This window comes from Cricetulus griseus, chromosome 2 (assembly GCF_003668045.3).
Source record: "Cricetulus griseus strain 17A/GY chromosome 2, alternate assembly CriGri-PICRH-1.0, whole genome shotgun sequence".
NCBI classification, from domain to species: Eukaryota; Metazoa; Chordata; class Mammalia; order Rodentia; family Cricetidae; genus Cricetulus; species Cricetulus griseus.
Genome location: NC_048595.1, coordinates 213,280,221 through 213,304,994, shown reverse-complemented (window position 1 = coordinate 213,304,994; position 24,774 = coordinate 213,280,221). Strand labels below are relative to the sequence as shown.

Genomic DNA, 24,774 nt, shown 5'->3' with positions numbered 1-24,774 from the left:
CATCCCAGGTCTGTATATTTTTGTGGGGAGACTGTTAAACTATAAATAGCCTATACACGAGAGAAGTCCCCTATTTTGTTTTCTGGTTTTGTATGTTGGCTTTTCTGGGATGAGGCCTCACTGTGTAGCCCAGTTTGTTCTCAAACTCCTAATCCTGCCTTGTTCCCTCAGGGGCTGGAATTACAGGCATATGCTACCACCAGACCTAGCAGATGGCCCCATCTTGACAGCTAAGGATATTCCTTTTTTAGTTATTCAGGAAGTAAAACATTTTCCATGACAATCCACTCTGTTTTGTTTTTTGTTTTTTAATCGGTTCTTTAAATAGTTAAAATTGTGTTAATTCTAGAATAGTGCTGAGGAAACAGGTAGGGAAACAGTCAGTGGTCAAGAGCTGTAGGGAATGGGGCCCAAGAGATAGCTCAGTGGTTAAAAGCACCTGCTGTTCCTACAGAGGACTCTGGTTCAGTTTGGATCCCCAACACCTGGTGGCTTACAGCCATCTGTAACTTCAGTTACAGGGGATCCAGCACCCTCTTCTGGCCTCAGCAGGCACTGTACACTCATGGTGCACATACAGACAAGCCGGCAACACACATGCACATAAATAAAAATTTTAAATTTTGTTCATAAAAGAATTGCAGGCAAGCAATTCTTAGGACATATTTACATAATACTCTAAAGAAACCTGAGATTTGTGACTCATGTAGTGACCTGACATTGCAGGTAATTCCAGTGGAGAAGCTGGTGAAAGGGCGTTTCCAAGACAACCTGGATTTTATTCAGTGGTTTAAGAAATTCTATGATGCTAATTATGATGGGAAGGAGTACGATCCTGTCGAGGCACGACAAGGACAAGATGCAATTCCTCCCCCTGACCCTGGCGAACAGATCTTCAACCTGCCCAAGAAGTCTCACCATGCAAACTCCCCCACAGCAGGTATGTCCTCTCTCCATGCAGGGAATGGCTCCCACTCTCCTGTGCTCCAGTCTGTGCTTGTAACTGACAGTATTTTCATGCCTTTGAATGGTTTTCAGTATTGTCTGTTTTCACACTGATTTTTCTGTGACCCATTTGTCATGAATCTAATGATTTTGATTTCAGATATCAGAAAGGCAAAGCCACGCATGCTGTGTCCCTGGCTGTTAAGATAATACCCTGGAGATAGGTTTCTTTTTCTCTCTAATTTTTTCTAAAAAAACTTTTAGTAGTCTACTTAGATTTTGATTAAAATATTTTTACTGCAAGACCATAATACAAGCTGACTTGTGCCACTAAGTGTGAGCCATTTTCCATAGGCACTCAAAGGAAACTAGTGATCATTTTTGTATGTTAAGGTGGACCCTTCATTTATTATACATTCTTGTCCTAAAAAGGGAAATCATTGAGGATACATACCTAGAACAGCCAGATAAGGTATGCACTGGTGAAATGGGGACATTATTATAAACGCCAGTTGTGTGCTACACCATTAACAGTGAAACTCTCAGAAACTTTTTTCCATCCCAAATGTGGAGCCCATTGTTCAGACCTATTACAATACAAAGGATTTTTTTTTTTAATTTCTGCCCATTCTACTATATAGTTAGTATGGATTAGACATGATTAATACTAAATACAGGTAGCTTTATAATCAATCATACTTTTCCTCACTACTTAGAAACCTTTTCCAGCTTTTCTATCTGAGTTCTCAGCTATATCCCAGGCAATCTTTGTCCCTTGGAAATCTGACATCTTCAAAAATTTTTGAAATATTTGTTTGAAAAAAAAAAAGTTGGCTGAGCAGTGGTGGTGCACACCTTTAATCCCAGCACTCAGGAGGCAGAAGCAGGTGGATCTCTGTGAGTTCGAGGCCAGCCTGGTCTACAGAGCAATTTCTAGGACAGGTTCCAAAGCCACAGAGAAACCCTATCTCGAAAACCCAAATAAATAAATGAAAATAATTGTTAAAGATAATAAGATCAGCTTGTATACTTAACAGTCTTGTAGATGGGGTCTTCTTCATGTGGAATAACATAGTAGAAGAAAAATAGTACATACCTCTAGGAGATATTCAGGAAGTAACGGGACTGGGCTTTGGTAGTGGGTGGATTCTGGAGTGAGCAAGCCAGCTGCCAAGTGTGACTTCTTGCTGTGTCTCCCACACTTGGAAGGATGGAGGTTATCATTCAGGAAGTGCTGAGAGAGCTGGATTTGAGAAGAAATTGTATTTATCTTAACATTCTGAGTTTCAGATTTCTTTGCAACATCCAAGAGACTATCCAAATAACGTGTGTGTGTGTGTGTGTGTGTGTGTGTGTGTGTGTGTGTGTGTGTGTTGTTCAAAAGTGTGGGCAGTACATAAATAAACATTTGTGAGTGTTCCATATCTTGAAGCTGGAAGTGAATACAGAATGCTAAGGAGGGGCTGCCTTCAGGAATTCCTAACAATTATGGGTGAGTAGAAGAGAAGAAACTTTCCCGGAATGCAGAGAAGATGCCAAAAGATTGGAAGAAACTAAAGAGTGGATTTCAGGGAAGCAGAAGAATGAGCTGGAATGATTGACAGTTTCTGACTTTGCAAGGAGTCAACTAAAGTGAAGCCTGGAAGGGTTTGTTGGATTGCTCAACTGGAAAATCATTCATGAAAGGATGAGGCAAGGACTGCATTAAGGAATGAGTTGGATAAAAGATACCAAGTGACTGTCCAAGTTTAGTGTTGGAATGAATGAGCATGTAGATGAAGAGCACTGAGCACAGTTAGATACAAGTAAAGGGAAGAAGCCTTTTTAAAGGATGAGTACAGACAAGAAAGTCAGGAGAACTCAAATCATTAGTAGTGTATGAAACCACACAGACCTAGAATATTTTTCTTTCTTCTACAGTCGTACTGTGACCTTAATTTTTTTTGGCCTCAGCTCCAGCACTTCTCTTTTAAACAGAACTGCAGTATGTTGCCTTGTCCTCATTATCTAAGAATTCCCTCATCTGTGTCTCACAGAAGAAACAGTAGGACGTTTCTAGAAAGAGGGTCATGAATATTAATTGTGGAAATATGATGTACAGTGAAACTTGAAAATAGTATGTAGAAAGCTGACTCCCAGGGCATGATTAATAATCCTTTGGAGAACGGGTCCCCTGAGAAGTTGGGCACTGGAGTCTGGGTTGCAGCAATTGAGAAAGGCCAGGTGGGGTGTGGAAGTGGGGAACTTTGTCAAGGATACAAAGAAGCAGTTGGTTGTTGTCAGGGTGAGGGAAGCTTGAGGAGGGATAAAAATGGTGCTCTAATTGTGTGCTTTAAGGACAACACAAAATTATCAGATTTGTAAGGTTGGGGAACAATCTGAGGAGCCAAGGGGCAGAGAAAGAGGAGAGATTAGAGGACCATGACCCTGAACCTGAAGAAGAAGATGAGGTCAAGGGCTCCCCGGGAGTTAATGGGAAAGGGAAGATGTATTGTTCTGGAGCAGAAGCGAAGGCAGAGGTTGGATGAAAATTAAGCCACAAGAAGATTGGGAGGCAAAATTTGATGTAGTTCAAACTGGTCACCTGCTTTTGTCAGCAGCCTTGATCAGTCTAAGAGTCGGAGTAGAGCCGATACTAGGACTGGGATTTGGGAGGCATGTGAAGTGACAGGACTCAGGTTCAAACCCAAGGCATGCTGTTATTTCCCTTCTTGGTGTCCTTTTTGTAGCTATTACTGGTGGACAGATAGGCTTTGAAACTCAACTGCATTTTTTGAAATTCTAATAGTATGCCTCAGAATACTTTTCTCCCACAGTCATAATGCATCTTTATCTTATTTTTTAACCCTTTTAACACCTGTTAACACTTCTACTTTTCCACCCAGAACTAGGCTACTAGGCTCTGTGGCTTCTGTGAGAAGCCACAGAGGAACTTTTGCTGTTTTGATAGAATGCCATAAGCCTGAAAGAGAAACCTATGTTTTCCAGAGTTTAACCTCTTAGGTGACAAAGCTAGGGAAATATATGAAAGTCAACAGTTAATAAATTTGATTGTTTTGATACTCCAGAAGGAAGAGATTTCTGATATTGCTCCCATGCATTGATGGTGTTTCTTTTGCTGGTCTTATTTAGAGAGGAATGGGATTTTTCAGGAGGCAAATTAATCACCCCCCCTTTAATCAAATGTGTCCTGAATATTAGACATTGTGGGGCAGTAAAATTTTACTAGAGAAAGATTATCCCAAGACACACATCACATGCAGAATATAGTTTTTAAAGACCACAATGGGAGAATGGCCCCTAGAAATGCAGAAGGCTCTGACTTTCTTGAAGTCCTGCATCCAGATATTGGGACCGTGGCCAAAAAAATAATTCAAATGTTTCTGGAAAGTCAGGAGAGGGGCTAGAAAGGCTGTTTATAGAATTCATGCACTTTAGTCCAGGTTTTTAGGGCTTTTCCAGAGTCTGTGCCTTTTCATCATCGATGGACATGTAGTAGAACATGAGGATATCAGTTCCCGGCACATGACCCGGTAGGACAGGATACACAGCACAAACAGCAGTGAGAGCTCCAAGTCTTAAGTTGGGAAGTTTACCAGAGCAGGGTAGCCTGGATATGTGCTTCAAATGTAGCTGTTGCATGAGTTCCACGTGTGTGGGTGAGTGTGAGGTAGTAGGTCTTGGGTTTACTTAGAATTCTCTCTTCAGAACACTGACCCATAACCTCTGTATGTAATCTCAAAGCATAGGAAGGTTGTCCTTCGCCTAAGACCACAAGTCTGACTTTTTTGCTGAAGACTGGGGATGAATCGAAGTGTTTGATGAAGTGGGCAGTGACCTGTCTGGAGCTAGATCAGTATGTTACAGCCACTATTCTTTTTCATATTGAAACCTTGATCTCTTCTTAATTATCTGTATCCTTGGAAACAAGTAATGCCTTGAATAGTTAAAAACAGGATGGGGGCTGGCACTTTGGAATACTTGGTTAATTTTGCAGTAGATGGATCTCTCCCACAGATATGCCTTAGGCTGATTTAATTTGCATGTCTGGCAGCTTCAAAGCATCTTGTATGACAGAGAACCACATTACAGTGGGAGGAAGTGATGTGGAATGTAATGCCATGTAATGGTAATTGAGAGGACACTGTCTATGCTAGCAAGGAAAGAAAATTCTGCTTTTACAGCATCCGTGCTGTGTGTAGCTGCGCACCAGAGATGGTTTCCTTTATAAAAATAGATGCTCTCCACACATTTGGTGTATTCTTTCTGAGAGCATGCTAGATTTCTCTGCCATTTCAATGCAGTTAGGAAACTTTTCTCCTAAGGACTCGAAGCATAAAGTTGATTGCTATCTGTATAAGTGGGCAATGTATCTTCACTATAATCAACATTAACATAAACAGGTTTTATGCAGGGTGTGTAGCTGCCAGGTAATATCAATTCTGACTACGTTTGGAGGAGCTGTGTTTTCAATTGATTTTGCCCTATCACCCACAGCCATGTGTTCAAATGCACATGTCTCATTGACAGCTGTCTGTTAAGCATGTACATCCTCAAGAAACATGTTTCTAAGTGTAATTGCCCTGATCCTACCTACAGTCTGATAGCTGTCTTGGGAGGTAGGCTTTATGTGTAAAGACTTACAAAACTTAAAAGGAAATTCAACATTATGGTTTCCATAGCGACTCAGACACATTGCAGATTCACATACGCTAATGTATTTAAATCAGACTCTCAAATATAAATATAGCACGATAGATTTAGAGTTGCTATGGGAATTGAGCTTTCTCTCTTCCTTAGAGACATGTGTTTTAGCCTTAAAATCAGGTTAGGAGAAATGCTAGAAAAGTGATTCCAAAACAGAAAGTACCTAGGCATTGACAACGAGGTATCCAAATAATCCTCATTAAATCCATAGATGAAGATTTTAGTAAATCCTAATAGTATTTTAAAAAGTCTGTATTGAACATTGAATACTCCTGATTGGTTACTTCAGGCTGTTGGTGCAATCTTAAAATGTGACTGTGTTATCTCCATTTATTTGCTAAGCAATGTACGAGCATTGGTTGAGCATCTAAAATCTAGATAGACACCACTTCTCACCTTTGGGGAAAGAAAAGTTGCTTTTACTTCATTGTGTTTTATGTTAGTTTTGTTTCTTAAGAAAGGTAGTGAGTGGGCAGTGGTGGCACACACCCTTAATCTCAGCACTTGGGAGGCAGAGACAGGCAGATCTCTGTGAGTTCCAGGCCAGCCTGGTCTACAGAGCTAGTTCCAGGACAGTCAGGGCTATTACACAGAAAAACCCTGTCTTGGAAAAAAAAAAAAAAAACAAGGAAGGAAGGAAGGGAGTGAACTGCAACAGTTATAGTGTCCCTTTTGTTTAAAGTATCACATGCCTTTGGAAAGAATGTATACTCATTGTATGCTCTTCATTTGAACAGTGCTTTTGCAAATATGTAAAGCCACGAATTTTGACAGTGTGCTTCAGATTATATGTGATTTAAGAGGAGGGGCTTGTCTATCTCAAATAATTTCTGCAAAATGATTTTTAGTCTTTCTACATTGATTGTGAAATTGTCTGTTACTCCCTTTAATTGTTTCTGGCTTTGATTTCTGTTTTTGAAGGCTCTTCTACTAGTATATATATGTGTCTATGATTAAATCATCCTATGGACTGAACTTATTTTTTGAAATTATTCGGTCTTAAAGATGATAATGATAATATTGCCACTACTACTTTCTTATATTTATGGTTTGAATGCTGTGTCTTTCTTTTAAATAAGGTACATACCCACCTATCTGTGTCTTTATGTGTAAAGTGTGTCTTTTACCATGATATGATTGGGCCTTGCCTTTTGATTCATTTTGGTAATCTCTGCCTTTTAGAGTGAGTAGTCCATTTATATTTAGTGTAACTATTGGCTTTTCTTGATTTAGATCTACCAAATAATTATTAGTTTCCTGTTTTTTCCTCTGTTACTAAGAAGTTTAGTTTTTATATTTTAGCATATTCAATTTCTTCATTTCTGAACATTTTAATTAGTCACCTGACTAAGTCAGGAAAGCAACCTAAACATCTTGTCATATAGGTGTTACCAGTCCTCGTTATGTATAGAACAGTGTTTTTGTTTTCCTCAACTCCCGCCCCTTGCTGCTATTCTGTTCCATTGGCCTTCTCATATTAAGACACTTGCATTGCTAAGCTGCACATGGTTGTTCCTTAGCTCTGTAAAGGCTGGAGAAAATAGAAAGAAACACTCCAATGGCTCAGCTAATTAAATTCCTAGAGGGAACTCCCTACTCTGTATTAGAAAGGGGGTATTACCAGTGTGATTTCCATTATACATATGTCACATTAGAGATGAATAAGACATACCACTAGGCATCAGGATTCTTCTTAAAAACCAATAAGGGCTGCATTTTTCTACTATTTGTGTTTGCTTCTATAGCTAAGTAACATACACTCAGCTTATAAACAACAGAAATGTAGTTCTTGCGAACAGAAGGACCGCCAAGTCCAAAAGCAAAGGGCTAGGAGGGTTGGTGTCTGATAGGACTTGCTTCCCACAAGCATTCTTCATAGATGACACCTCCCACTGTGTCCTGAGATGAGGTGGTGGTTCTCAAGGCAAACCCACCGGAGCCTTTTTTCTGAGAATACTGCTTCCGTTGCTTTGGCCTCCACCCTCCTGACTTCACACCTGAAAGGCCTGAGCTCTTAGGACTGTCTGTCACACTGAGGGTGAGTTTAGACATATGGGGGTGTGGGGATGGAAACACGGTTTTACAACATGGCACCTTCCTATAGTGGTCACACAAAATATGAGTAAAACTCTGTCAGACCCCACTTTCAGCACGTCTGTGAGTTTAGACGATCAGATATATGAAGCATGAAGAACACAGAAGTGTCAAACAGGAGCCTCTAGCAGTAACAGTCTTTCCTATGTCAGTTTGTTTGCTTGCTGGGATGGCATTTTTGATACATGATATAAATTCATTCAATTTTTGTTTTTTTTAGTTATCTGGCTTTCTTGAACCAAATTCATGTACATAGTTTACTTTAAAACTAGACTTTTGGAAAGCCTGGAAACCAGAAGCTGTTGTCCTATAACTGTTGTCCTATAACTCTTCAAATCTCAACTTACCACAAATCGAACTGTTCCTTGAACTTTAGGGAAGTATTTAAAACACAGAAGGGACATGCACATCCTTGGGTACTGTGCAGTTAGTTGCACAGGATCACCCTCTAGTCTAAGCATTCCATTGAGTTCATCATCAGCCCTAACAGACAGGTGTTAATATCAGCCTCATTGTGCCATCTAGGACACTGGAACCAGAGTTGCAACTTGCCATCAATGCTTAGGCAAAGTGAGGGACATGAGGTATGACCCTGATTCCAGAACCCTTGCTCCTCACTGGACCTCCTCTCTTGGGTTCACAGACATAGCCATGGGCTTTATATTCTCCTGGGGCTCCACTCCGTTGGAGTGGCACTCACATTTTTTTAAGGCTAAAGCATCCCCAATTCACTTCAGTCATTCTGTGTGAGAAGAGGCACTCTATTTTACCATATTAAGAAATGCAGGAAATATTAAGTCACTTGTTCCTGGGTATTTTTCTCTGGTTTCCATTTTTTCCCATTCAAATACATCTCTGAACAAGTCATGTGAGGGGTATTGAAGTAAAGAATAAGCCCCATAAATAAAACTGGCATACAGTTCTGCCCAAGAGGGTTGGTGTGGCCCCTCCTGCAGCCATCTTGGCTGTTTCCAAAGAATCAGGTCCTCTTACAACAAGTATGGGTTGTTCTCACATAGACATTCCCTGTATTTGTTAAAGCATGTATTCTTCTTCATGGGCTGTCCCTTGGGTCTATATGTATACTGCAAGGTGAAATTTTGCTTTTCAGCTTGACAGCAAACCTCCTCAATTCTCAAAAGAAAATGATGTCACAGTCACTCTTGGAGTTACTCTTGTAATTCCATAAGCAGGATACCACAGTGCGCCTATGAGCCTGTTTTTATTCTAAGTGTCTTTTGGGGCAAAGTGAAATCAGGGTGTGTGTGTGTGTGTGTGTGTGTGTGTGTGTGTGTGTGTGTGTGTACATGTGTGCCACAGCATTACAAAGAGAGAAGAACTTTTAGGGGTTCTCACTAACCACCTTGTATGAGTTAGGGTCTTACTGTGTCTGCCACTCTATTCCAGGCTACCTGTCCCGTGAGCTTCCAGGCAGTTCTCTTGTTGTCCATCTTACTGCAGGAACACTGGGATTACAGATGCACACGCTGTACCTGGCTCCTTGCATGGCTTATCATGAATTAGGGTCATCAGGCTTGTACAGCCAGCACTTTTACCCACTGATCCAGCTTCCTATCTGTAAAAAGCAGTTTGTAGCACTTTATATAGTCTCTTTTGAAGGAATAATCTGAACTACAAGCCAGTTCTGCCTTTTAGTCCTTGTTTTGTTTCCCACTATCTGACACAGAGATGCTTATCTGTCTGTTGAACTTGAGTCATTGCAGTATTCATTTAGCTGAGGGAAGATGAGGCACATTTCACTGTCTGTCCAGCTGTTTCCGTCGCCTGCCATGTACCTCACTGTAACAGGGAAAACAACAGAGTGTCTACATAGAAGCTCAGAAAATACTAGAACAATGAACAGTTCCTATTGCTTTGGTCCCTTATGTTTTTTTTTGTTTGTTTTTTTGTTTTTTTTTTTTGTGGCAGACTTCTTGAATCATATTCACTCACGTGGTCTTGAGGTATTGCTGAGGCATTGTAAGGGATTCTGAGAGTGAACAGTGATCTGAACAAGACCCATGTTTTGGGAGAAAGTTGCTGTCTTGTGAGGAAATCTGCCATTGGGAGTATGAGGACAGCATACACAGGGAATGTTCTGAGAAAGTCCATCTGAACTGGCCTTGCAGCCTCTACAAAGGTTTCCTGGGAAAAGAAAACCTCAGCTGAGACTTAAGGATGAAGAGAGGTTAGCCAGATGAGAGAGGCATGACCGAGAACATTCCAGACAGAATAGAATGCTGAGGTCCCAAGAAAATGTGTTCAGTTCAGTGAAATGCAGTTTGTTTTGTTTAGATGTTTTGAGTCATAAAGCTGCAGAGGTAAACAGGTCCCTTGTTACTGCTTTTAGGGGGGGGGATGACAAAGTTGGCCACTTGGAACATCATTTGTGTTGTCTTACAGTGCCGCACAGCTCAGCAGGATTCTCTGATATGGAACCTGCAGACAGCAACCCAATATCCACAGAGCTAGGATCTCATCAGAGGCTCCCTGGAGAATGAGCCACTTGTAATTGTTTCTTGCATTAATAGAGCTAAGTCTCTCTGGCTTCCTTCCGTAGGCCACTCTGGTTGGAAGTCACTTGCACCACTCCATGTGGGCCTTTCCAACAAAATACTTAATCTGCAGCGGCCACTTCTTCATGAGCAGGAGGAAAGTCTGTCTAGTGTGTCTGCTAGCAAGAGTCCTAAATATAGTGACATCATGGTGGTAGCTCCTTCCCATCACCAGACCCAGTCTCTGGGTCACTACCCCTGCATGTTCTAGAATGATACCGATGTGTCAGAACCAGCAGACAGGGATCATTGGAATGGGTGTCATGTTCAAGACTGTTTGTCACAGAGGTTTACAGAGCTCCTAATTAATAATGTGGCCTGTTGGAAGCCATTGGGAGACTAACACAGTATTTGCCCTGCCTTGTGAGGGCATATACATGCTTACATACAGCTTACAACCTCAACACTAGCTAACTGTGGAGAAGAGAAAATAGCAGCACGAGAAGGTGGTTGCACTGTGTGCTATCAATACATCAGGGAAGTATAGTCAACACAGTGCAATGATTAGTGGGCTATGGGAAGTGAAGGGTAAAGGAAGTGTGGGCAACTGTTAATGCACACTCGTGATTGGCTTGAAAGTGGGTTGGTGGAAGCAGCAAACCCTGGTACAGAAACCAGATGCGGTGAATAAAGGAGACTGAGTAGCTGAAGTGTGCTCTGCCCCTCATCTCACTTCCTGAGCTCTGACTCTTTTCTGGGAAGTCCCGATAAGATTGTGTTACTGGAACACAACAGGCTTGCCATCATCAGAAAAATGGATGCTGCGTGCCAACAGGGACTCAGACTAAAACTAAAGGGTATCACATCTAAAGTAACTAACTATGGGGTACCCCAGAAACAGCCATCTTACTTCATAAGCTTCCTTCTTAAATGAGTACTGCATGCCAGAAGTACAGTGGCACCCACGATGGTGTCGTCATGGCAACGCCTGTGTGTCTTTATTCTCTATGGGCTGGCTCAGTCTGCTGGCTTCATCAGCCACTCCCCGAGCCCCCCTCCCCCGTACCGTAGAAAACAGGCAAGGGGCTATTGCTGTCCATTAGTGTTGGGATGGGATGTGGGGACCATTTATTGGAGCAAAAGGATCCCCACGGTTTTTATTTCTCCGGGGGCAATTGAAAACTACAAGTTTAAACAAAGATGGTGATTGGATTTGGCATGTAATATGTTTGAAAGCTGGAGTAGTCATCTTCTACCAAGGTGTGAGAAGCATGAAAAGTCAGCAGTTTATTGCAAAATATGCATTCCACGTTGAAACAGCTATTTAAAAGTTACGATTTTTAAAACCTGAGCCACTTCAAGACATGAAGCACTTTCTTGTGGGGTTTTTTTTTTTTTCTTTTTCCTCTTATGAGAAATTCTCTGAAACCAAAGTGACTCAGACAGAGCCTGGAAAATACTGGAGAATCACATGATACCTAAAAATAAAACACAGTGTCTCCAGCAGGGACAGTGAGCAGGGCAGCAGTGACAGTATGTAAATGCTCCCACTTGGGCATGCTCCAGGAGCTCAGCCCTCTATCCATCCCAGGGGCTGCCTTTGTGCAGGCTGGCCGGCCAGCCGGGGAAGGGGAGTCCTGAGGGATCCTCAGCCAGTGCTTACTCTTCATGGCAGCCACACCCTCAGCAATGAGGATGCCTGCCTCAAGCCTCTATGGTAGGTTCTCCCAGGGCAGAGCTGTTTGTCATGTTGTATAATGACCCCAGAGCAGTGACTGGGAGTGGCTGACTCCCAGCTCTGCTTCTGCCTGGCTACCCTTCAGCTCTCCCCCCCCCCCCCGCCGGAATCAATAGCACATGCTACCCATCTAAGAACAGTTCCTTTCTTTTTTTTTCATTACACAAAATATAGGTTGTATAAAAATGGGCGTCTGGTGACTGTGGTAAATGGTGTAGAATAAGGTTTTTAAACTACAGCATCTCAAACACTGCCCAAAACAAAATCTGTGGTGCATGGTCTCAGAGAAATGACTGCAATGGCTTCCTCATGGCCCTTTGTGGGTCTGCCCTCATAGTCTGTTCTGAGAGCAGAAAGGCGACTTTTGAAAGGCAGCATTAGGACATGCCCCTCTGCCCAGGACTAGATCCTGACAGGAGCCTGGGAGGAGCTGGGCACCTGCCCTTGCAGTGTGTCTCTGTATCTCTCTCTGCCTGGCGCATCCTCTACCACAGCAACCGATCTAGCCCCTGAGCTGGTGAGGCAGAGCCCACACATTAGCCCACACAGCCTGTTCTCTCCCTACCTGGCCAGATGGCCGCATTCCTTGCTTCCATCACGTCTTGGTTTAAATCGTACCCTCTTGTTAGTCTTGAGGATCACAGGGTGACTCCTGTCTGTTCTGTGTCCTCTGCAGGGATACTGGATGCTGGAAATGGAAAGTTCTAAGAGCCATTAGCCTAACTCTGTAAGGAGTGAAGCTATTTTTTTTTTTAATTCTTCTCTCATATATTACATCCCAACAGCAGTTTTCCTTCCCTCCACTTTTCCCATGCGCCCCCACCCCCAACATCTCCTCTTGCCTGGATCATTCCTCTGTATCTCTTCTGTAAAGACCTCCCGTGGTATCAACTGAACATGACATAACAAGATGAAGTAAGACTAAGCACATACCCTTATGGGAGTGAAACTTTGAATACAAGGTGACTCCTTCCCCCTTCCAACACACTCACACACACACCCACACATGCATGCCCACACACATGCACACACATGCACACACATGCACCTGGCTGATGGCTTTTGCTGCCCTGCTGGTGCACAGAGTCCCTTTCCATCGGTGTCCTGAGAAGACTCAGCTCCCATGGCCTGTGGAAATCCTGAAAGTCTAAGAGAAGAGTTGAAACTGGAGAAGACCAAGGGCCTATGTAAAATCACTTAGCCACACAGTTCCAAGGCCTGTACCTAAGTCTAAGCCTCCTCACACATGCAACTGGGCTTCCTTATCCATCCTGCTCTTCTTTCTCCCAGAGCAGTGATGTCGGCTCTGTTACTTGCCATCTTATTGTGTTACTCTTCAGTGCTGTGCTCCAGGATAGAACATAAACTCCACACATGCATCTTTTGTGTTTCGTTCACTATTTGATGCTAGTATCTATTTAGGTTGCCAGCTACATGGTAGGAGTTCAATAAATATTTGTTATGTGGATAGGTGGGTGGGTGGATGGATGGATGGATGGATGGATGGATGGATGGATAGATAGATAGATAGATGTAATTTAATAACAGGCTTGCAATGTAGCACCCTGATTTTCAGTGTAGTTATAGACCAAATAGAGGAGGCATCGTAGGCCTTGATATCATGGGTGAGTTATGGAGATTTGGGTAGAAATAAGCCTCCTTTTTCCACACTGCTGCTTTGGTTTGCTCGTGTCTGGAATAGGAATCCAGTATGTTTGAATGCTTTGTTAAGTCAGGCCTCATTTGCTGAGAAATGGCAGTAATAACAGAGTGGGCACTGTGGACCAGCCTTTGGAGTTAGTTTCCTATGTTTTAAGCCAGGTGTCATGGCACACACACTTAATCTCAGCACCTGAGAAACAGAGATGAGTGACTGTGATTTCTAGACTACCCTGATCTACAGAGTGAGTTCCGGGACAGCCAGAGCTACACAGAGAAGCCCTTTCTTGAAAAGAAAAAAAAGAAAAAAAAAGTTTCCCTGGGAGCCTGGTCCTGTGCAGGAGCAGCAAGCACTCCTATCCTAACCTCTGAGCCAGCTCTCTCCATGACCAAGTGTTCTGGGTTTTTCTCGAGTCCTCCTCCCAACTCTGGGAAGTATACTGGTCTTCCTGTCTAAGGTGGCAGCCAGTCATGCCACTTAGCAAGCATCAGGTCCAAGGTTCTTAGAACCCATGGGGCCACAAGACTGCTAGTAAATGCCATCTCCCACTGTCACCCCAAGATGAGCTGTGGGCTGCCCAGTGCCCATGCTAGGTCTTCATTCCCTCAGGATCAGTGTGGTTCATGCTCTGTGAGCTGCTCCAAGAGGAGCTGCCCCATTATAGGCTGGTGTCCGGCTGTAGGGAGCAGCAGCCAGGCTTTGCCACAGCCTGCTGGTAAGGACGGAGCCAGAATGGCTCTAAGTTGCTGCTTGCAAAATAAAAAGCCAGCCTGACAATGGGCTTATGAGCCAGGGTCCCTGTAACCCTGTTAAAGCCCCCTTGGAACTGAACCCTGGTCACCACTGAAATGATGATTTTCCCCCTGTCAGAGTAAAATAATGGCTGCCTACAAAGTGAAGGGATGGCACCATTTTTGAAGGAAAAGACAGTCCTTAGTGCTTAGATTTGTGTAAATCAGTATGGTACAGCAGTGGCCTGTCTCCTTGCAGTTGATAGCTCTGGTGTCAATCACAGAGGAAGCTCCTGTGCCCATTAGCTTCTCCCCTCATCAGTCCAGCCCAGCTACTTTCCACCAGAGGTGGACTTTTGTTTGATTGCATTATCACGATTAAAAGACACATTGTGTTTGCCAAGGTGAAGGGGATGAGGAAGTGATGTCGGCTTCATCCAGAAATGACTAATCAGTGCATTTGTAGTGTGTTGTCTGCCTGAGTTTCAGTTGTCCTGTGGGGTTTTAATGAATGCAGGCTGTGGGGGTGGGGCGGGAGAGGACCAGTCTCTCAAAGTGAGGAAGCTTTGTGTGGAGAGAAGAGGGGTGGGGTTATCCATCCGCTTGTGTTAACACACGCGTGGTCCTTGTCAAGAGTACTGATGTTGCGTAGTTAGCTCCCCTCTGTTTCTGATTTTGACAAAAGGAGTTCAGTAAATTATGAGAAGTTTCTGGAGTCGATTCCTGGCGGGATGGGCTGAGACTACACTGCTTTCGTTTGCTTCCCCCTTCTGAACCTATTCAGCCGTCTCGCTCCAAAATGCAGCGTTTTCCATGCACCTCAAGCAAGCTGCTAATTACAGACATTAGACACGGCGATGCCCTGACTCCAGCGAGGCACTGATTCAGACCACTCACTCCTTTTTACAACCACGGTTAAATATCTTAAAGTCATAGTTATGCCTCAGACCCTAAAAGCATTAATTAAGATGGGACTGCTCAAAGACAGCCATTGTGAATCATGTCCATCTCCAGTGGGGACATTTCTGAGAATTACAGGGACTTCGGCAGAGTTTATGTCCATTTTCCTCTTCTTCTGAAACCCCTTTTTATTTTGAAAGGGAAAATTAAGAGGGAGGAGAAAAGCTTAAAGGCAGAACAATTGCGTATAAAACAGGGCTACTGCTAATTATGGTCTCAGGACATCATCAAATGCAGCTTGAAAGGAACTGAAGTGTTTGATAGCTGTAAGGAAAAAAAAAAACCCCTCTATATCTGAATTGTAGCCAGAGTGACTGCATTGCCTTTAAAAGCCATGATGCCAGTGTTTTCCATGCTCATCCTTGAAGCAGAGATCTGGGAAGACAGAACAGAGTCATTGGTGGAGTTGAGCATTTGGGCTGCTAAGCAGGCAACCATTGAGGACTTTTATCTCACAAGTCAGGATTGGACACTAGACATGACCTGGGTCACAATTAGCAGTTTACATAAATGTATTATACCAACACTAACTTTACAGATATTGGTAACTATATTTTCTTGATAACATATTTAAGATGGTTGGTCCCAGTAAATGAGAAGAAGAAAAAAACTGACCCCAGAGGCTAGATACACTTTAGAGTATAGTTGTTTCGAGGAAGAAGAAAAGAAAAAAGAAAAAAAGACTTGTCTGATAAAGAAACAGAAACTGTTCTGAGCTGACAAGGGATGCTCGAGGCTTGAAGAGTTGACTATACATACTCTGAAAAGAAAGAAGACGGCCAGCGAATGTGGAAGCCAACGGTTGCAGTTACAGCATAGCACTTTAGGTTTTAATGAGCTCCCTTCACATCCTCCTGAGGAGGAGCTTTCAGCGAGGAGGAGCTTTCAGCGAGGAGGAGCTTTCAGCGTGGTGTCTGACATGTGAGAAGATGATGAGATGTCCTCGTTCTTTACTTTCTCCCTGCTTGTTCCTTTGGAACTAACGTCCTCACTTGTCATTGATTTCCATCTATCTGCTTCTCTCCAAACAACCTAATCAGAATCACAGAACCTGATTTGCGATCCATCCTGGAAACATCAAACGCAAAGTACTTTTGACCTGTTACATTTTTCAAATGTGTGCTCCACTCCGTCTCCCCTGTGTGAGAGCTGTGCTTCCACCACTGTGTGTGTGTGTGTGTGTGTGTGAGAGAGAGAGAGAGAGAGAGAGAGAGAGAGAGAGAGAGACTTTAGCAGAGACACCTTCCTCTCTCTGGTGTGTGTGTGAGAGAGAGAGAGAGAGAGAGAGAGAGAGAGAGAGAGAGACTTTAGCAGAGCACCTTCCTCTCTCTGTGTGTGTGTGTGTGAGAGAGAGAGAGAGAGAGAGAGAGAGAGAGAGAGAGACTTTAGCAGAGCACCTTCCTCTCTCTCTCTGTGTGTGTGTGTTTGTGTGTGTGTGTGTGTTTGTGTGTCAAAACAGCTGACAACCCAAGTCTGATTCTTATGTTTTCCTCCATTCCCATCTCAGGGACCCCTGAGGGATGCTCATGTAGGCCAGCATGAAAGACCTGGTTCCTGGGTTCCAACTGACCTTTACAGGACCCAAGAAAGCAATGTTAGTTTAGGAGTGAGACCATGGGCTTGGAGAATCAGACCCTCAGAGAGATCTGCTGAGCTCTGTCCACAGCAAGGATGTGTTTCCAAAAGGAAAAGACAGTTTTGCTGAAAGGCTGTGTGACTGTGAAGCCACCAGCTCTGGCCTGTCCCCCATGAGCCATTAAAGCATATCACCCCAGCCTCCATCTCCTGCCGATCAGCTGACCATGCCCACGCTCCTCTGTAACAGTTCATTTGTTTCTATTGCATTTGCTAATATCCTGCAATCATAATTAGTGGTAGCTCTGTGTTGACAAGCTCTTAGAACCCTTTGCCTCTTCTTTGTCCGTTTATTGTTGAACTGATGTTAGACTATGAGGACATGACTATCTGGTGACCTGAGCTTAGTTACTGTCACCTGCCACATCTTTTGGTGACCTACTTAGGAAGAACTGCCTGGTATGAGTGTATATATGCACTCTTTAGGAAGGCATGTCTGTGGTTCTCTTCCTGTGAAAAGAGGCCAGTGGCAGAGATGTGCACAGCCCAGCACCAACCACCTGGCTCTTAATGCATCCAGACATCAGCTGACTACACTCACTCCATCAGTGCACTGGCCAGATTCCACGTGGAAGGAGCCCCACATCATAACTTACAAAGGGGACCTGGAAAGGAAACATAGGAAGCTGGGAGGCTGACACCCAAATGGTTTCTTTCATGTTGGCCCTTGCAGCCAGTGACTTTGACGTTGGCATCAGTGCCTCAAATTTCCCTGGGTGTCATCGCCAATTTACCACCTCTGCTGGCTGCTTAGCAACGTCTGACAATGCGCAGAATTTGTTCAGGTCAGGTCCTACACTTGCTCTGTTTGCTGCCCTTGCTGCACTTATCAGTGGCAAACAAAATAGATGCAGCTCCGGCATCCTGAAGTTATGTCCGGTGCAAGAAGCATCTAGCGTCACCATGCCAGTGTAGCTGGTACAGCCTCTGAGGAAATGCTCAGGGCACTGTGGCCTCCAGGGGATGTGACAGCACAAGCTGAGACCTGAAGGCTGGAAGTCCTAGTTACTAAAGGGAACAGGGATGACGAAAAGGGAAAGGAGAATGCTGCATATGGTGGAAATACCTTCCCACATACGCTCTTGGCAGGCATGGCATCCCAGAACACTAGCCTGTTCCCAAGAAGGCCAAGAGGGCACCATGTCTGGGCAGTCTTGGGTGACTGTCAGTCTGGGAGAGACTGCATCTCTATCACTTTAGCAGCCCCTGTTCATGGCTGTGTGGACCCTTAATGTGGGTTTTTAGATTAGAAGCTCTGCTCTTTGTACCCTTTCCATTAGACTTCCTGTCTATTAAAATGTCAGTCTTGTGGTTTGTTTGTTTTTGTTTGTTTGTTTGTTTGTTTTGTTTTGTTTAAAAGAAAAAAACCGAAAGGGCTTGATAGTTGAAAAAGTGGCCTTCCCTGCTCCTAGGCTGGTAGCTGTCTGGAGAAAGTCATTGTGTTCCCTGCCTGCTCCTTCATAGTCTCTTTATAGCTAAAGAAGCTGAGTGGTAGGACTGAGAAATCAAGTTCTAGAAGAAACCTGTGCGGGCATCAACAGAGAGGAAGGTTCTTACAGCAGTTTGCCAGTTCCAAGCAAACCACAGCTCCCTAGCACCCCTGGTTGGCTCTGTGCACAGGCGAGGTTTCTGTGCCCTGCTGATTGACCTTTCCACACAGACTAAGTCATTCGCAGTCTAACCATTTCAAGTCTCTGCCTTTTCCCTGTGTTTTTAAAGAAGATTCTCCCCCACACACCCGTAACAAAGGGGCATGTTATTTAAAGGCCAGGACACTGTCAAGATTTCTCAGAGGTGAGTAAGACTCCCATCTGTAACCAATGTCTCCAGGCACCTGAAGACACACCATATAAATTTTACAGCCTTCCTGTTGGCTACATTGTAATTAGGGTATTGGTTGAAACCTGCAGCTGCTGTTACATGCCTGTCTTTATAATCCCTTGCTTCTGTCAGACAAACTGGAAACTGAAGTTGGAAACCACATAACCCAGTTTTAATTGCCTGTTTATCTATTTATCTAAAGTTGTTCCTTTACCAGACGTGTTTAGCCTAACATTTTACAAGGCACTGGGGTTGCTGACATGAATAAGACTGTTCCTTGCCCTCTAAGAACCTTCTAGAGGGGGAGAGGATGAAAGATTGTGGTGGAAATTTTAATTGGGTGGAGGGAACACACGGGAGACACATACAGACAGGAAACCAGAGCTGTTGCCTGTCTGACTCTGTGTTCTAAACAAAAGCAAAGGGGTGGGTCCCAGGAGTGGCTCAGTTCTTACTCAGTAACACATGAACGTCTCTGTATACCTCGTTGCTTCTGTTTTGGATCCAGAAGCCATTTCCAAGAGTCTGTGTTGTGTCCTAGACAGTAAGTCCACTGTGGGTTGAGTGCCAAGTGCGTGAGGGCTCACCTGAAATAACAGTGTGCTGTGATTAGAAACTCGGTAATCCTGTGGTTACTGTGCTGACCCCACAACTCCCCACCATGAAGGTTTCTGCCTTCACATGTCAAATCTCCCATCTAATGCCTCCGCACCTATTAAGGAGCAGTTTAGGGGTTTCCTCTTCATTAGGGGTACTACAGATCTGTGTTTCTTCTGGCATTTCCTCAGCATCCCCTGATGCTCAGTTTCTATACCCTGTACACCCCTCCTCTCCCTCCCCTCATCATGGACTGATAGACTTCATGTACCCAAGGCATTTCCTAAGCTACAGCCATTATTCTTAGTGCTAGGCAGACTGCTCCCCAAAGCTGATCCTTGGGCCACTTGCCTTGAGTGTGTCTTTGCTTCTTGCCCCAAACTGTCCTGAGTTTATCATTCCAATTCTGCACCATCCCTGGCACCAGCAGCTTCTTGAGAAGCACTTTTGTTGAAGAATGACATTTAGAAACCAAGATCAGGCCCGGGCGTTGGTGGCGCACACCTTTAATCCCAGCACTCGAGAGGCAGAGGTAGCCGGATCTCTGTGAGTTCCAGGCCAGCCTGGTCTCCAGAGCGAGTGCCAGGATAGGCTCCAAAGCCACACAGAGAAACCCTGTCTCAAAAAAAAAAAAAAAGAAAGAAAGAAAGAGAAAGAGAGAAAGAAAGAAAGAAAGAAAGGAAGGAAGGAAGGAAGGAAGGAAGGAAGGAAGGAAGGAAAGAAGATCAGACATCAGGGTGCTCACTGCTATGGAGATGTCACTGCTCCTGTTCTTCTGTCACTGGAGCTGCAGAGTGTACTAAAAAAGAAAGCACATACCTCACACCAGTGTTTCTTCTAAAGTATGAACCTGTCATGGGGTCTTTGCCCTTAGAAACACGTGTACAGTAATAATGTACGATGACTGAAGAAGATTTCCTATCATTCATTTTTAATGATTTATGTGATATGTGTACACATGTTCATGTGTGTCGGGGAACATGCATGCATGTGATAGAGGACAGAGTATAACTTGTTTTGGGCCTCACGTTCACTCTTGTCTAAGAGCGTGCCTTCAATGTTTGTCACTGAGTGAGCCTCCAGAAATCCTCCTGTCTCCACCTCCCATCTCACAGTAGGATCCCTGGGCTAGCATACCTGGCTTTACAGGGCTTCTAAGGATCTGAACTCCACAGGCTTGTTGTACAGTAAGCACTGACTCACTGAGCCTTCTCCCAGCCCCCAAAGTCTTTCCTCTTACTCAGGTTCATTGTAGCTGTGATTTTAGGCCTGGAGGGGAAAGAGTTAACCTCCTCTTTAAAGGTTCAGTGCATTGTTGGTGGAAAACAGGGGGTTGGTGGTATGGCTCAGGTTTGTTCTGACTGTATCAAGGAGGGATTGGCACATTGCTTGTAGCTTTTAGGAGCTCATTTTATATCATGCGTTTGCCATATACCTGAAAACCTCTGTTAATGTCGGCTGCACTCACAGTGTACTCTGCTTGCTCCTAGGTGCGGCCAAATCAAGCTCAGCAGCTAAGCCGGGATCCACATCTTCTCGTCCCTCATCTGCCAAAAGGGCTTCATCCAGTGGCTCCGCATCCAGATCCGACAAAGATTTGGAAACACAGGTCATACAGCTCAACGAGCAGGTAACACATTGTCCCCACCCTGTCTCTGGGAACAGTGACGCCCGCGCTCGTGTGTGTGTGTGTGTGTGTGTGTGTGTGTGTGTGTGTGTGTGTGTGTGTGTGGTGAGGAGGTCACACCCACAGGCCTGGGGCAAGGGAGAGAAGGTGAGACAGAGCCAGTGAGAAACTAGGAGGGCCCTTCAAGAAGGGAAACTCAGCAGCTGATGAGGAGCAGCGTCAGTCACAGAGCTTGACGCCAAGCGTGAGATGTAGAAGATGGCACAAGATATAGGCCACCGTCCCTGCTATTCCACGGTACCCATCCTGAACTCCAGGCCTGGCCTGCCCACTCCTGGCCAGTCTAAAAAGTGTTACAGCTATATCAGAGTTCAGCCTGCTCCCTGGCCATTCCTTCCTTTTCAGCAGCTAGTGGTTTAGCCTACTTTATGTGACAGACACTGTGCTTAATCCTGGAGGCATAATGATAACAAGATGGATGACACTGTCCCCTCACTCAAAGCCTACTGACATCAGACGTTAGTACTAAAATTAAACAAACAGACGGACAAAACAAAAAAACAAAACAAAAAACCAGCCCTCTCTACAGTGGCAGAAGTGGGGTGCCTAGGAGCCCTGAAAGACAACAGCTGTATAATCACAATAATAGTAAACCTAACTACATCAACTGACATTTCCAATATGAAACCTTTAGTATAGGTGTGGAGTGTAGCTTTGTGGGAGAATACCAGTCTAGCATGCAAGAGGCCCCGGGTTTGATCCAAAATGTTTTCTAAGTCATAATACCTAATTTTGCCTACAGTAATACAGCTTAAGATTAATAAGACACTGGAGAGTGTGATGCTCACTGCAGAAGCCACCTGCTTCCCGTACCAGGGCCCTGCCATTTTGAAGGATCCTATGACTACAGATCCTTAGGCTGTGCCCAGCTACTGGCTGAGCCTGTCCTAGTCCTTAATCTTCTGCTTGATAAGGCAAGAGTCTGAAAACAGTGGTTTGGTTTGGTTTTGGTTTTGGTTTTGGTTTGTTTTTTGATTTTTTGGGTTTTGTTTTTGTTTTTTTTTTTTCACTCAGGAATCCAGTACAAAGTCAGACAGGCTTAATGAGGGGCTTTGAGTTGACCACATTAGCACTTCAGGTAAAATCTTAAGCCCTCTCAGGACTCTGATTGTGTAACCATGGAATGTTCTAGTTACCTGCTGGTCTTTCATTGGAGGCCAGAAGGTTTGCAGTAATGACTTCTGCACAGATTTAAAAAAAAAAAAAAAATGCAGTAATGAGCCTAAGCCACAAGCTTGAGATGTCACATAGGCCTGAGTGGGTCTGGTGAAAATGGAGCCTGAGTTCATCATACTCCCCCAAGCAGTTCACATTTTTCTTTATCATTACTGATGCCCCCAACACACCCCGTCACCTTCTCCTTCTACCCCAACATAGTTTCCAACTCAGTGGCCTAAATTCTGACCACATGGAAAACTCCAGTTCCTTATTTGTCCCTAGTCCTTGATGGCCTCCTCTCCTTGTGGCTGGCTCTAGGTTTCCTTTGTCTCTCAAATCACATGCAGAGGGCAAGTGCCAAAATGCCTATGTGATCCCTAATGCCACTCAAGAGAGGACAGAAGGGGCAGGATAGGGGAATAGTCTACTTCAGAGAGAGGCCTTGCTCCCCTTCTTGTCCTCAACACCTTGACATTGAGAGGGGCATACCTCTTACAGTCTGTCCTTCAGAGGACGGAAGAGACACCACCTAAACTGGACAAACATTTACCAAGCTCTCACCCAAGTTCCTTTCCCTGGTGACCTGAGTGCCTACCCTTGAAGCCTTCAGGAGCAAGACCCGAGGCTAATGGGTACTCACACAAGTGTCCCAGTATTGGAATTAAGAACCCACGGACAAGAAGAAACAAAATGGAAATACAGAAGCAGAAGCATGAGTTGTGTTTGTAAGAGAAGGTGACAGCTGCCATAAACTTAAAAACTTTTCATTTACTTGGTCCTGTCCCTCTGTTCAGGCAGTCTCCATGATATGCAACAAAAGTACACTGTGCTACACAATTCCAGTGGTAGCAATGAGTCAGAAGCAAAGGGAGGAAGAGGTGTAAATGAAATGGTTAGAGACTCTTTCAGGACAGTGGGTTAGCCAGCAGGAAATGGATTGGAGTCACTGCTGTCACAGGGCCTCTGGGAGGACCCATAGGCTGTAGTCACTGCTGGGAAGTTATGACAACAAACTTCCCCCTGGGGCCTTTGAACTTGACTTTCTCAGCCTCCATCACTTAGTTGTCTGCTATGACCTGTGAGGAATGAGGCTAGGGCTGGTGGTTTGTCTCTTAGTGGCACCATTCAAATGGAATTGTATTTCCCTACTGATCTTTGATCATTTAAAAGTAGCCACTGCCAGGATTTTTTTTTTTTTTTTTTTTTTTTTTTTTTTTTTTTTTTTTTTTTGATTTATAGCCCAAACTGGTTTTGAGCTCACAGCGATTCTCCTGCCTCTTGACAGGTCCATTCCTCTTCACTAACATATCAGGAATGCCAGACTGACCCAGATCAGTCTGAATATTTCCACAAAAGGCTCGTTGTGCTATGTAGACCCTTATCCAGAGGCTCATCCTGGATTTTGTAGGTTAACTGTGTCTGCTGTGACTTGAATGTAAATACCATCCCCATCCCCAACTATGTGTTATAACACTTGGTTCCCAGCCACAGTGCTCTTAGGAGAGGTTGTGGAAACTAGAAGTTGCAGCCCCTTGGGAAAAACTGGGGTGCTGAACGTGGTAGGCCGTGAAGGGTATAGCTTAATCCCACTTCTCATCTGGATCAATACTTCCTGTCCAGCACCGAGTAACAAGCAGCTGCTACTGGCTCCTGGTGCCATAAACCATGCCCCCGGCTATGCCATCTGTGACATGATGCCCTCTGACCCCCCAAGCTGTGGGTCACAATAGACCCTCCCTTGAGTTGCATCTGTGGAAAGGAGCTAAAGTAATGCCCCCGCTTGGTTTAGGGGTGCCACAGGTTGTGATGACTCTGCTGCTGCAGTGCAGGGCTGGGAGGGAGTCAATGGCCGAGTTCAGAGATGGGATCTAGAGTCAGGGAAGTTTTCCTCCATCTGAAGTACATGCTGGTCACCTTGTGTTTTTGCAGATGTGTAGTCTTAACAGGACTAAAAGTTCAAGGTTACCTAACTGAACCCACACACATTTGCTGGTGCTTCCATGGGAACATCTGTGAGATCAACACTAAGGGCCCCATCCCAGCATAGATCTGTTTGTCAGATGGGATAAAGGAATGGCTGCATGGACCAGTGTGTGTTTGAATGTCAGTAATTCCAGGGATCATGTACCAAAGGCCCAACTTACTAAAAAAAAAAAAAAGGAGATTTTGCACCTCAAAGGTAATACTAAAAGTAATGTACTGTTTTGTTTTGTTTTAATATATCTAAAAGCAAACTTCATTCATTCCCCAATGTTTGCTATGCCAGGGTTTCTTCAGCCTTCTGCACCCACAACCCCTTTTCACTCCAGAAATTTCATGTGACACCAGCTTTGTAGGACTATAAAAGGGAAAAACAAAACAAATGAGCTGGCTATAAGTCATAAAGAAATTTTATTTAAAAATAGGGTTTTTTTGGAACCAGCAAAGTGGCATAAACCTTTAATCTCGGGGGCTCACTGAGAAGGCAGAGGCAGGTAGGTAGATCTTGGTGGTTCCAGGCCAGACAGGACTGGAGAGAGAGAGACAGAGACAGAGATAGAGAGACA

General features: G+C 44.2%; 1 protein-coding gene across 1 annotated transcript in view; it reads left to right on the top strand.

Moving 5' to 3' along the window:
• The window catches only part of Mapre2 (microtubule associated protein RP/EB family member 2), an 88,305-nt gene that overhangs the window by 53,219 nt on the left and 10,312 nt on the right, over positions 1 to 24,774 (top strand). Inside the window, exons 4-5 of the mRNA XM_027400564.2 lie at positions 727 to 940; positions 20,874 to 21,013. Coding sequence (XP_027256365.1) covers positions 727 to 940; positions 20,874 to 21,013 — 354 coding nt within the window. The remainder of the gene's footprint in view (positions 1 to 726; positions 941 to 20,873; positions 21,014 to 24,774) is intronic.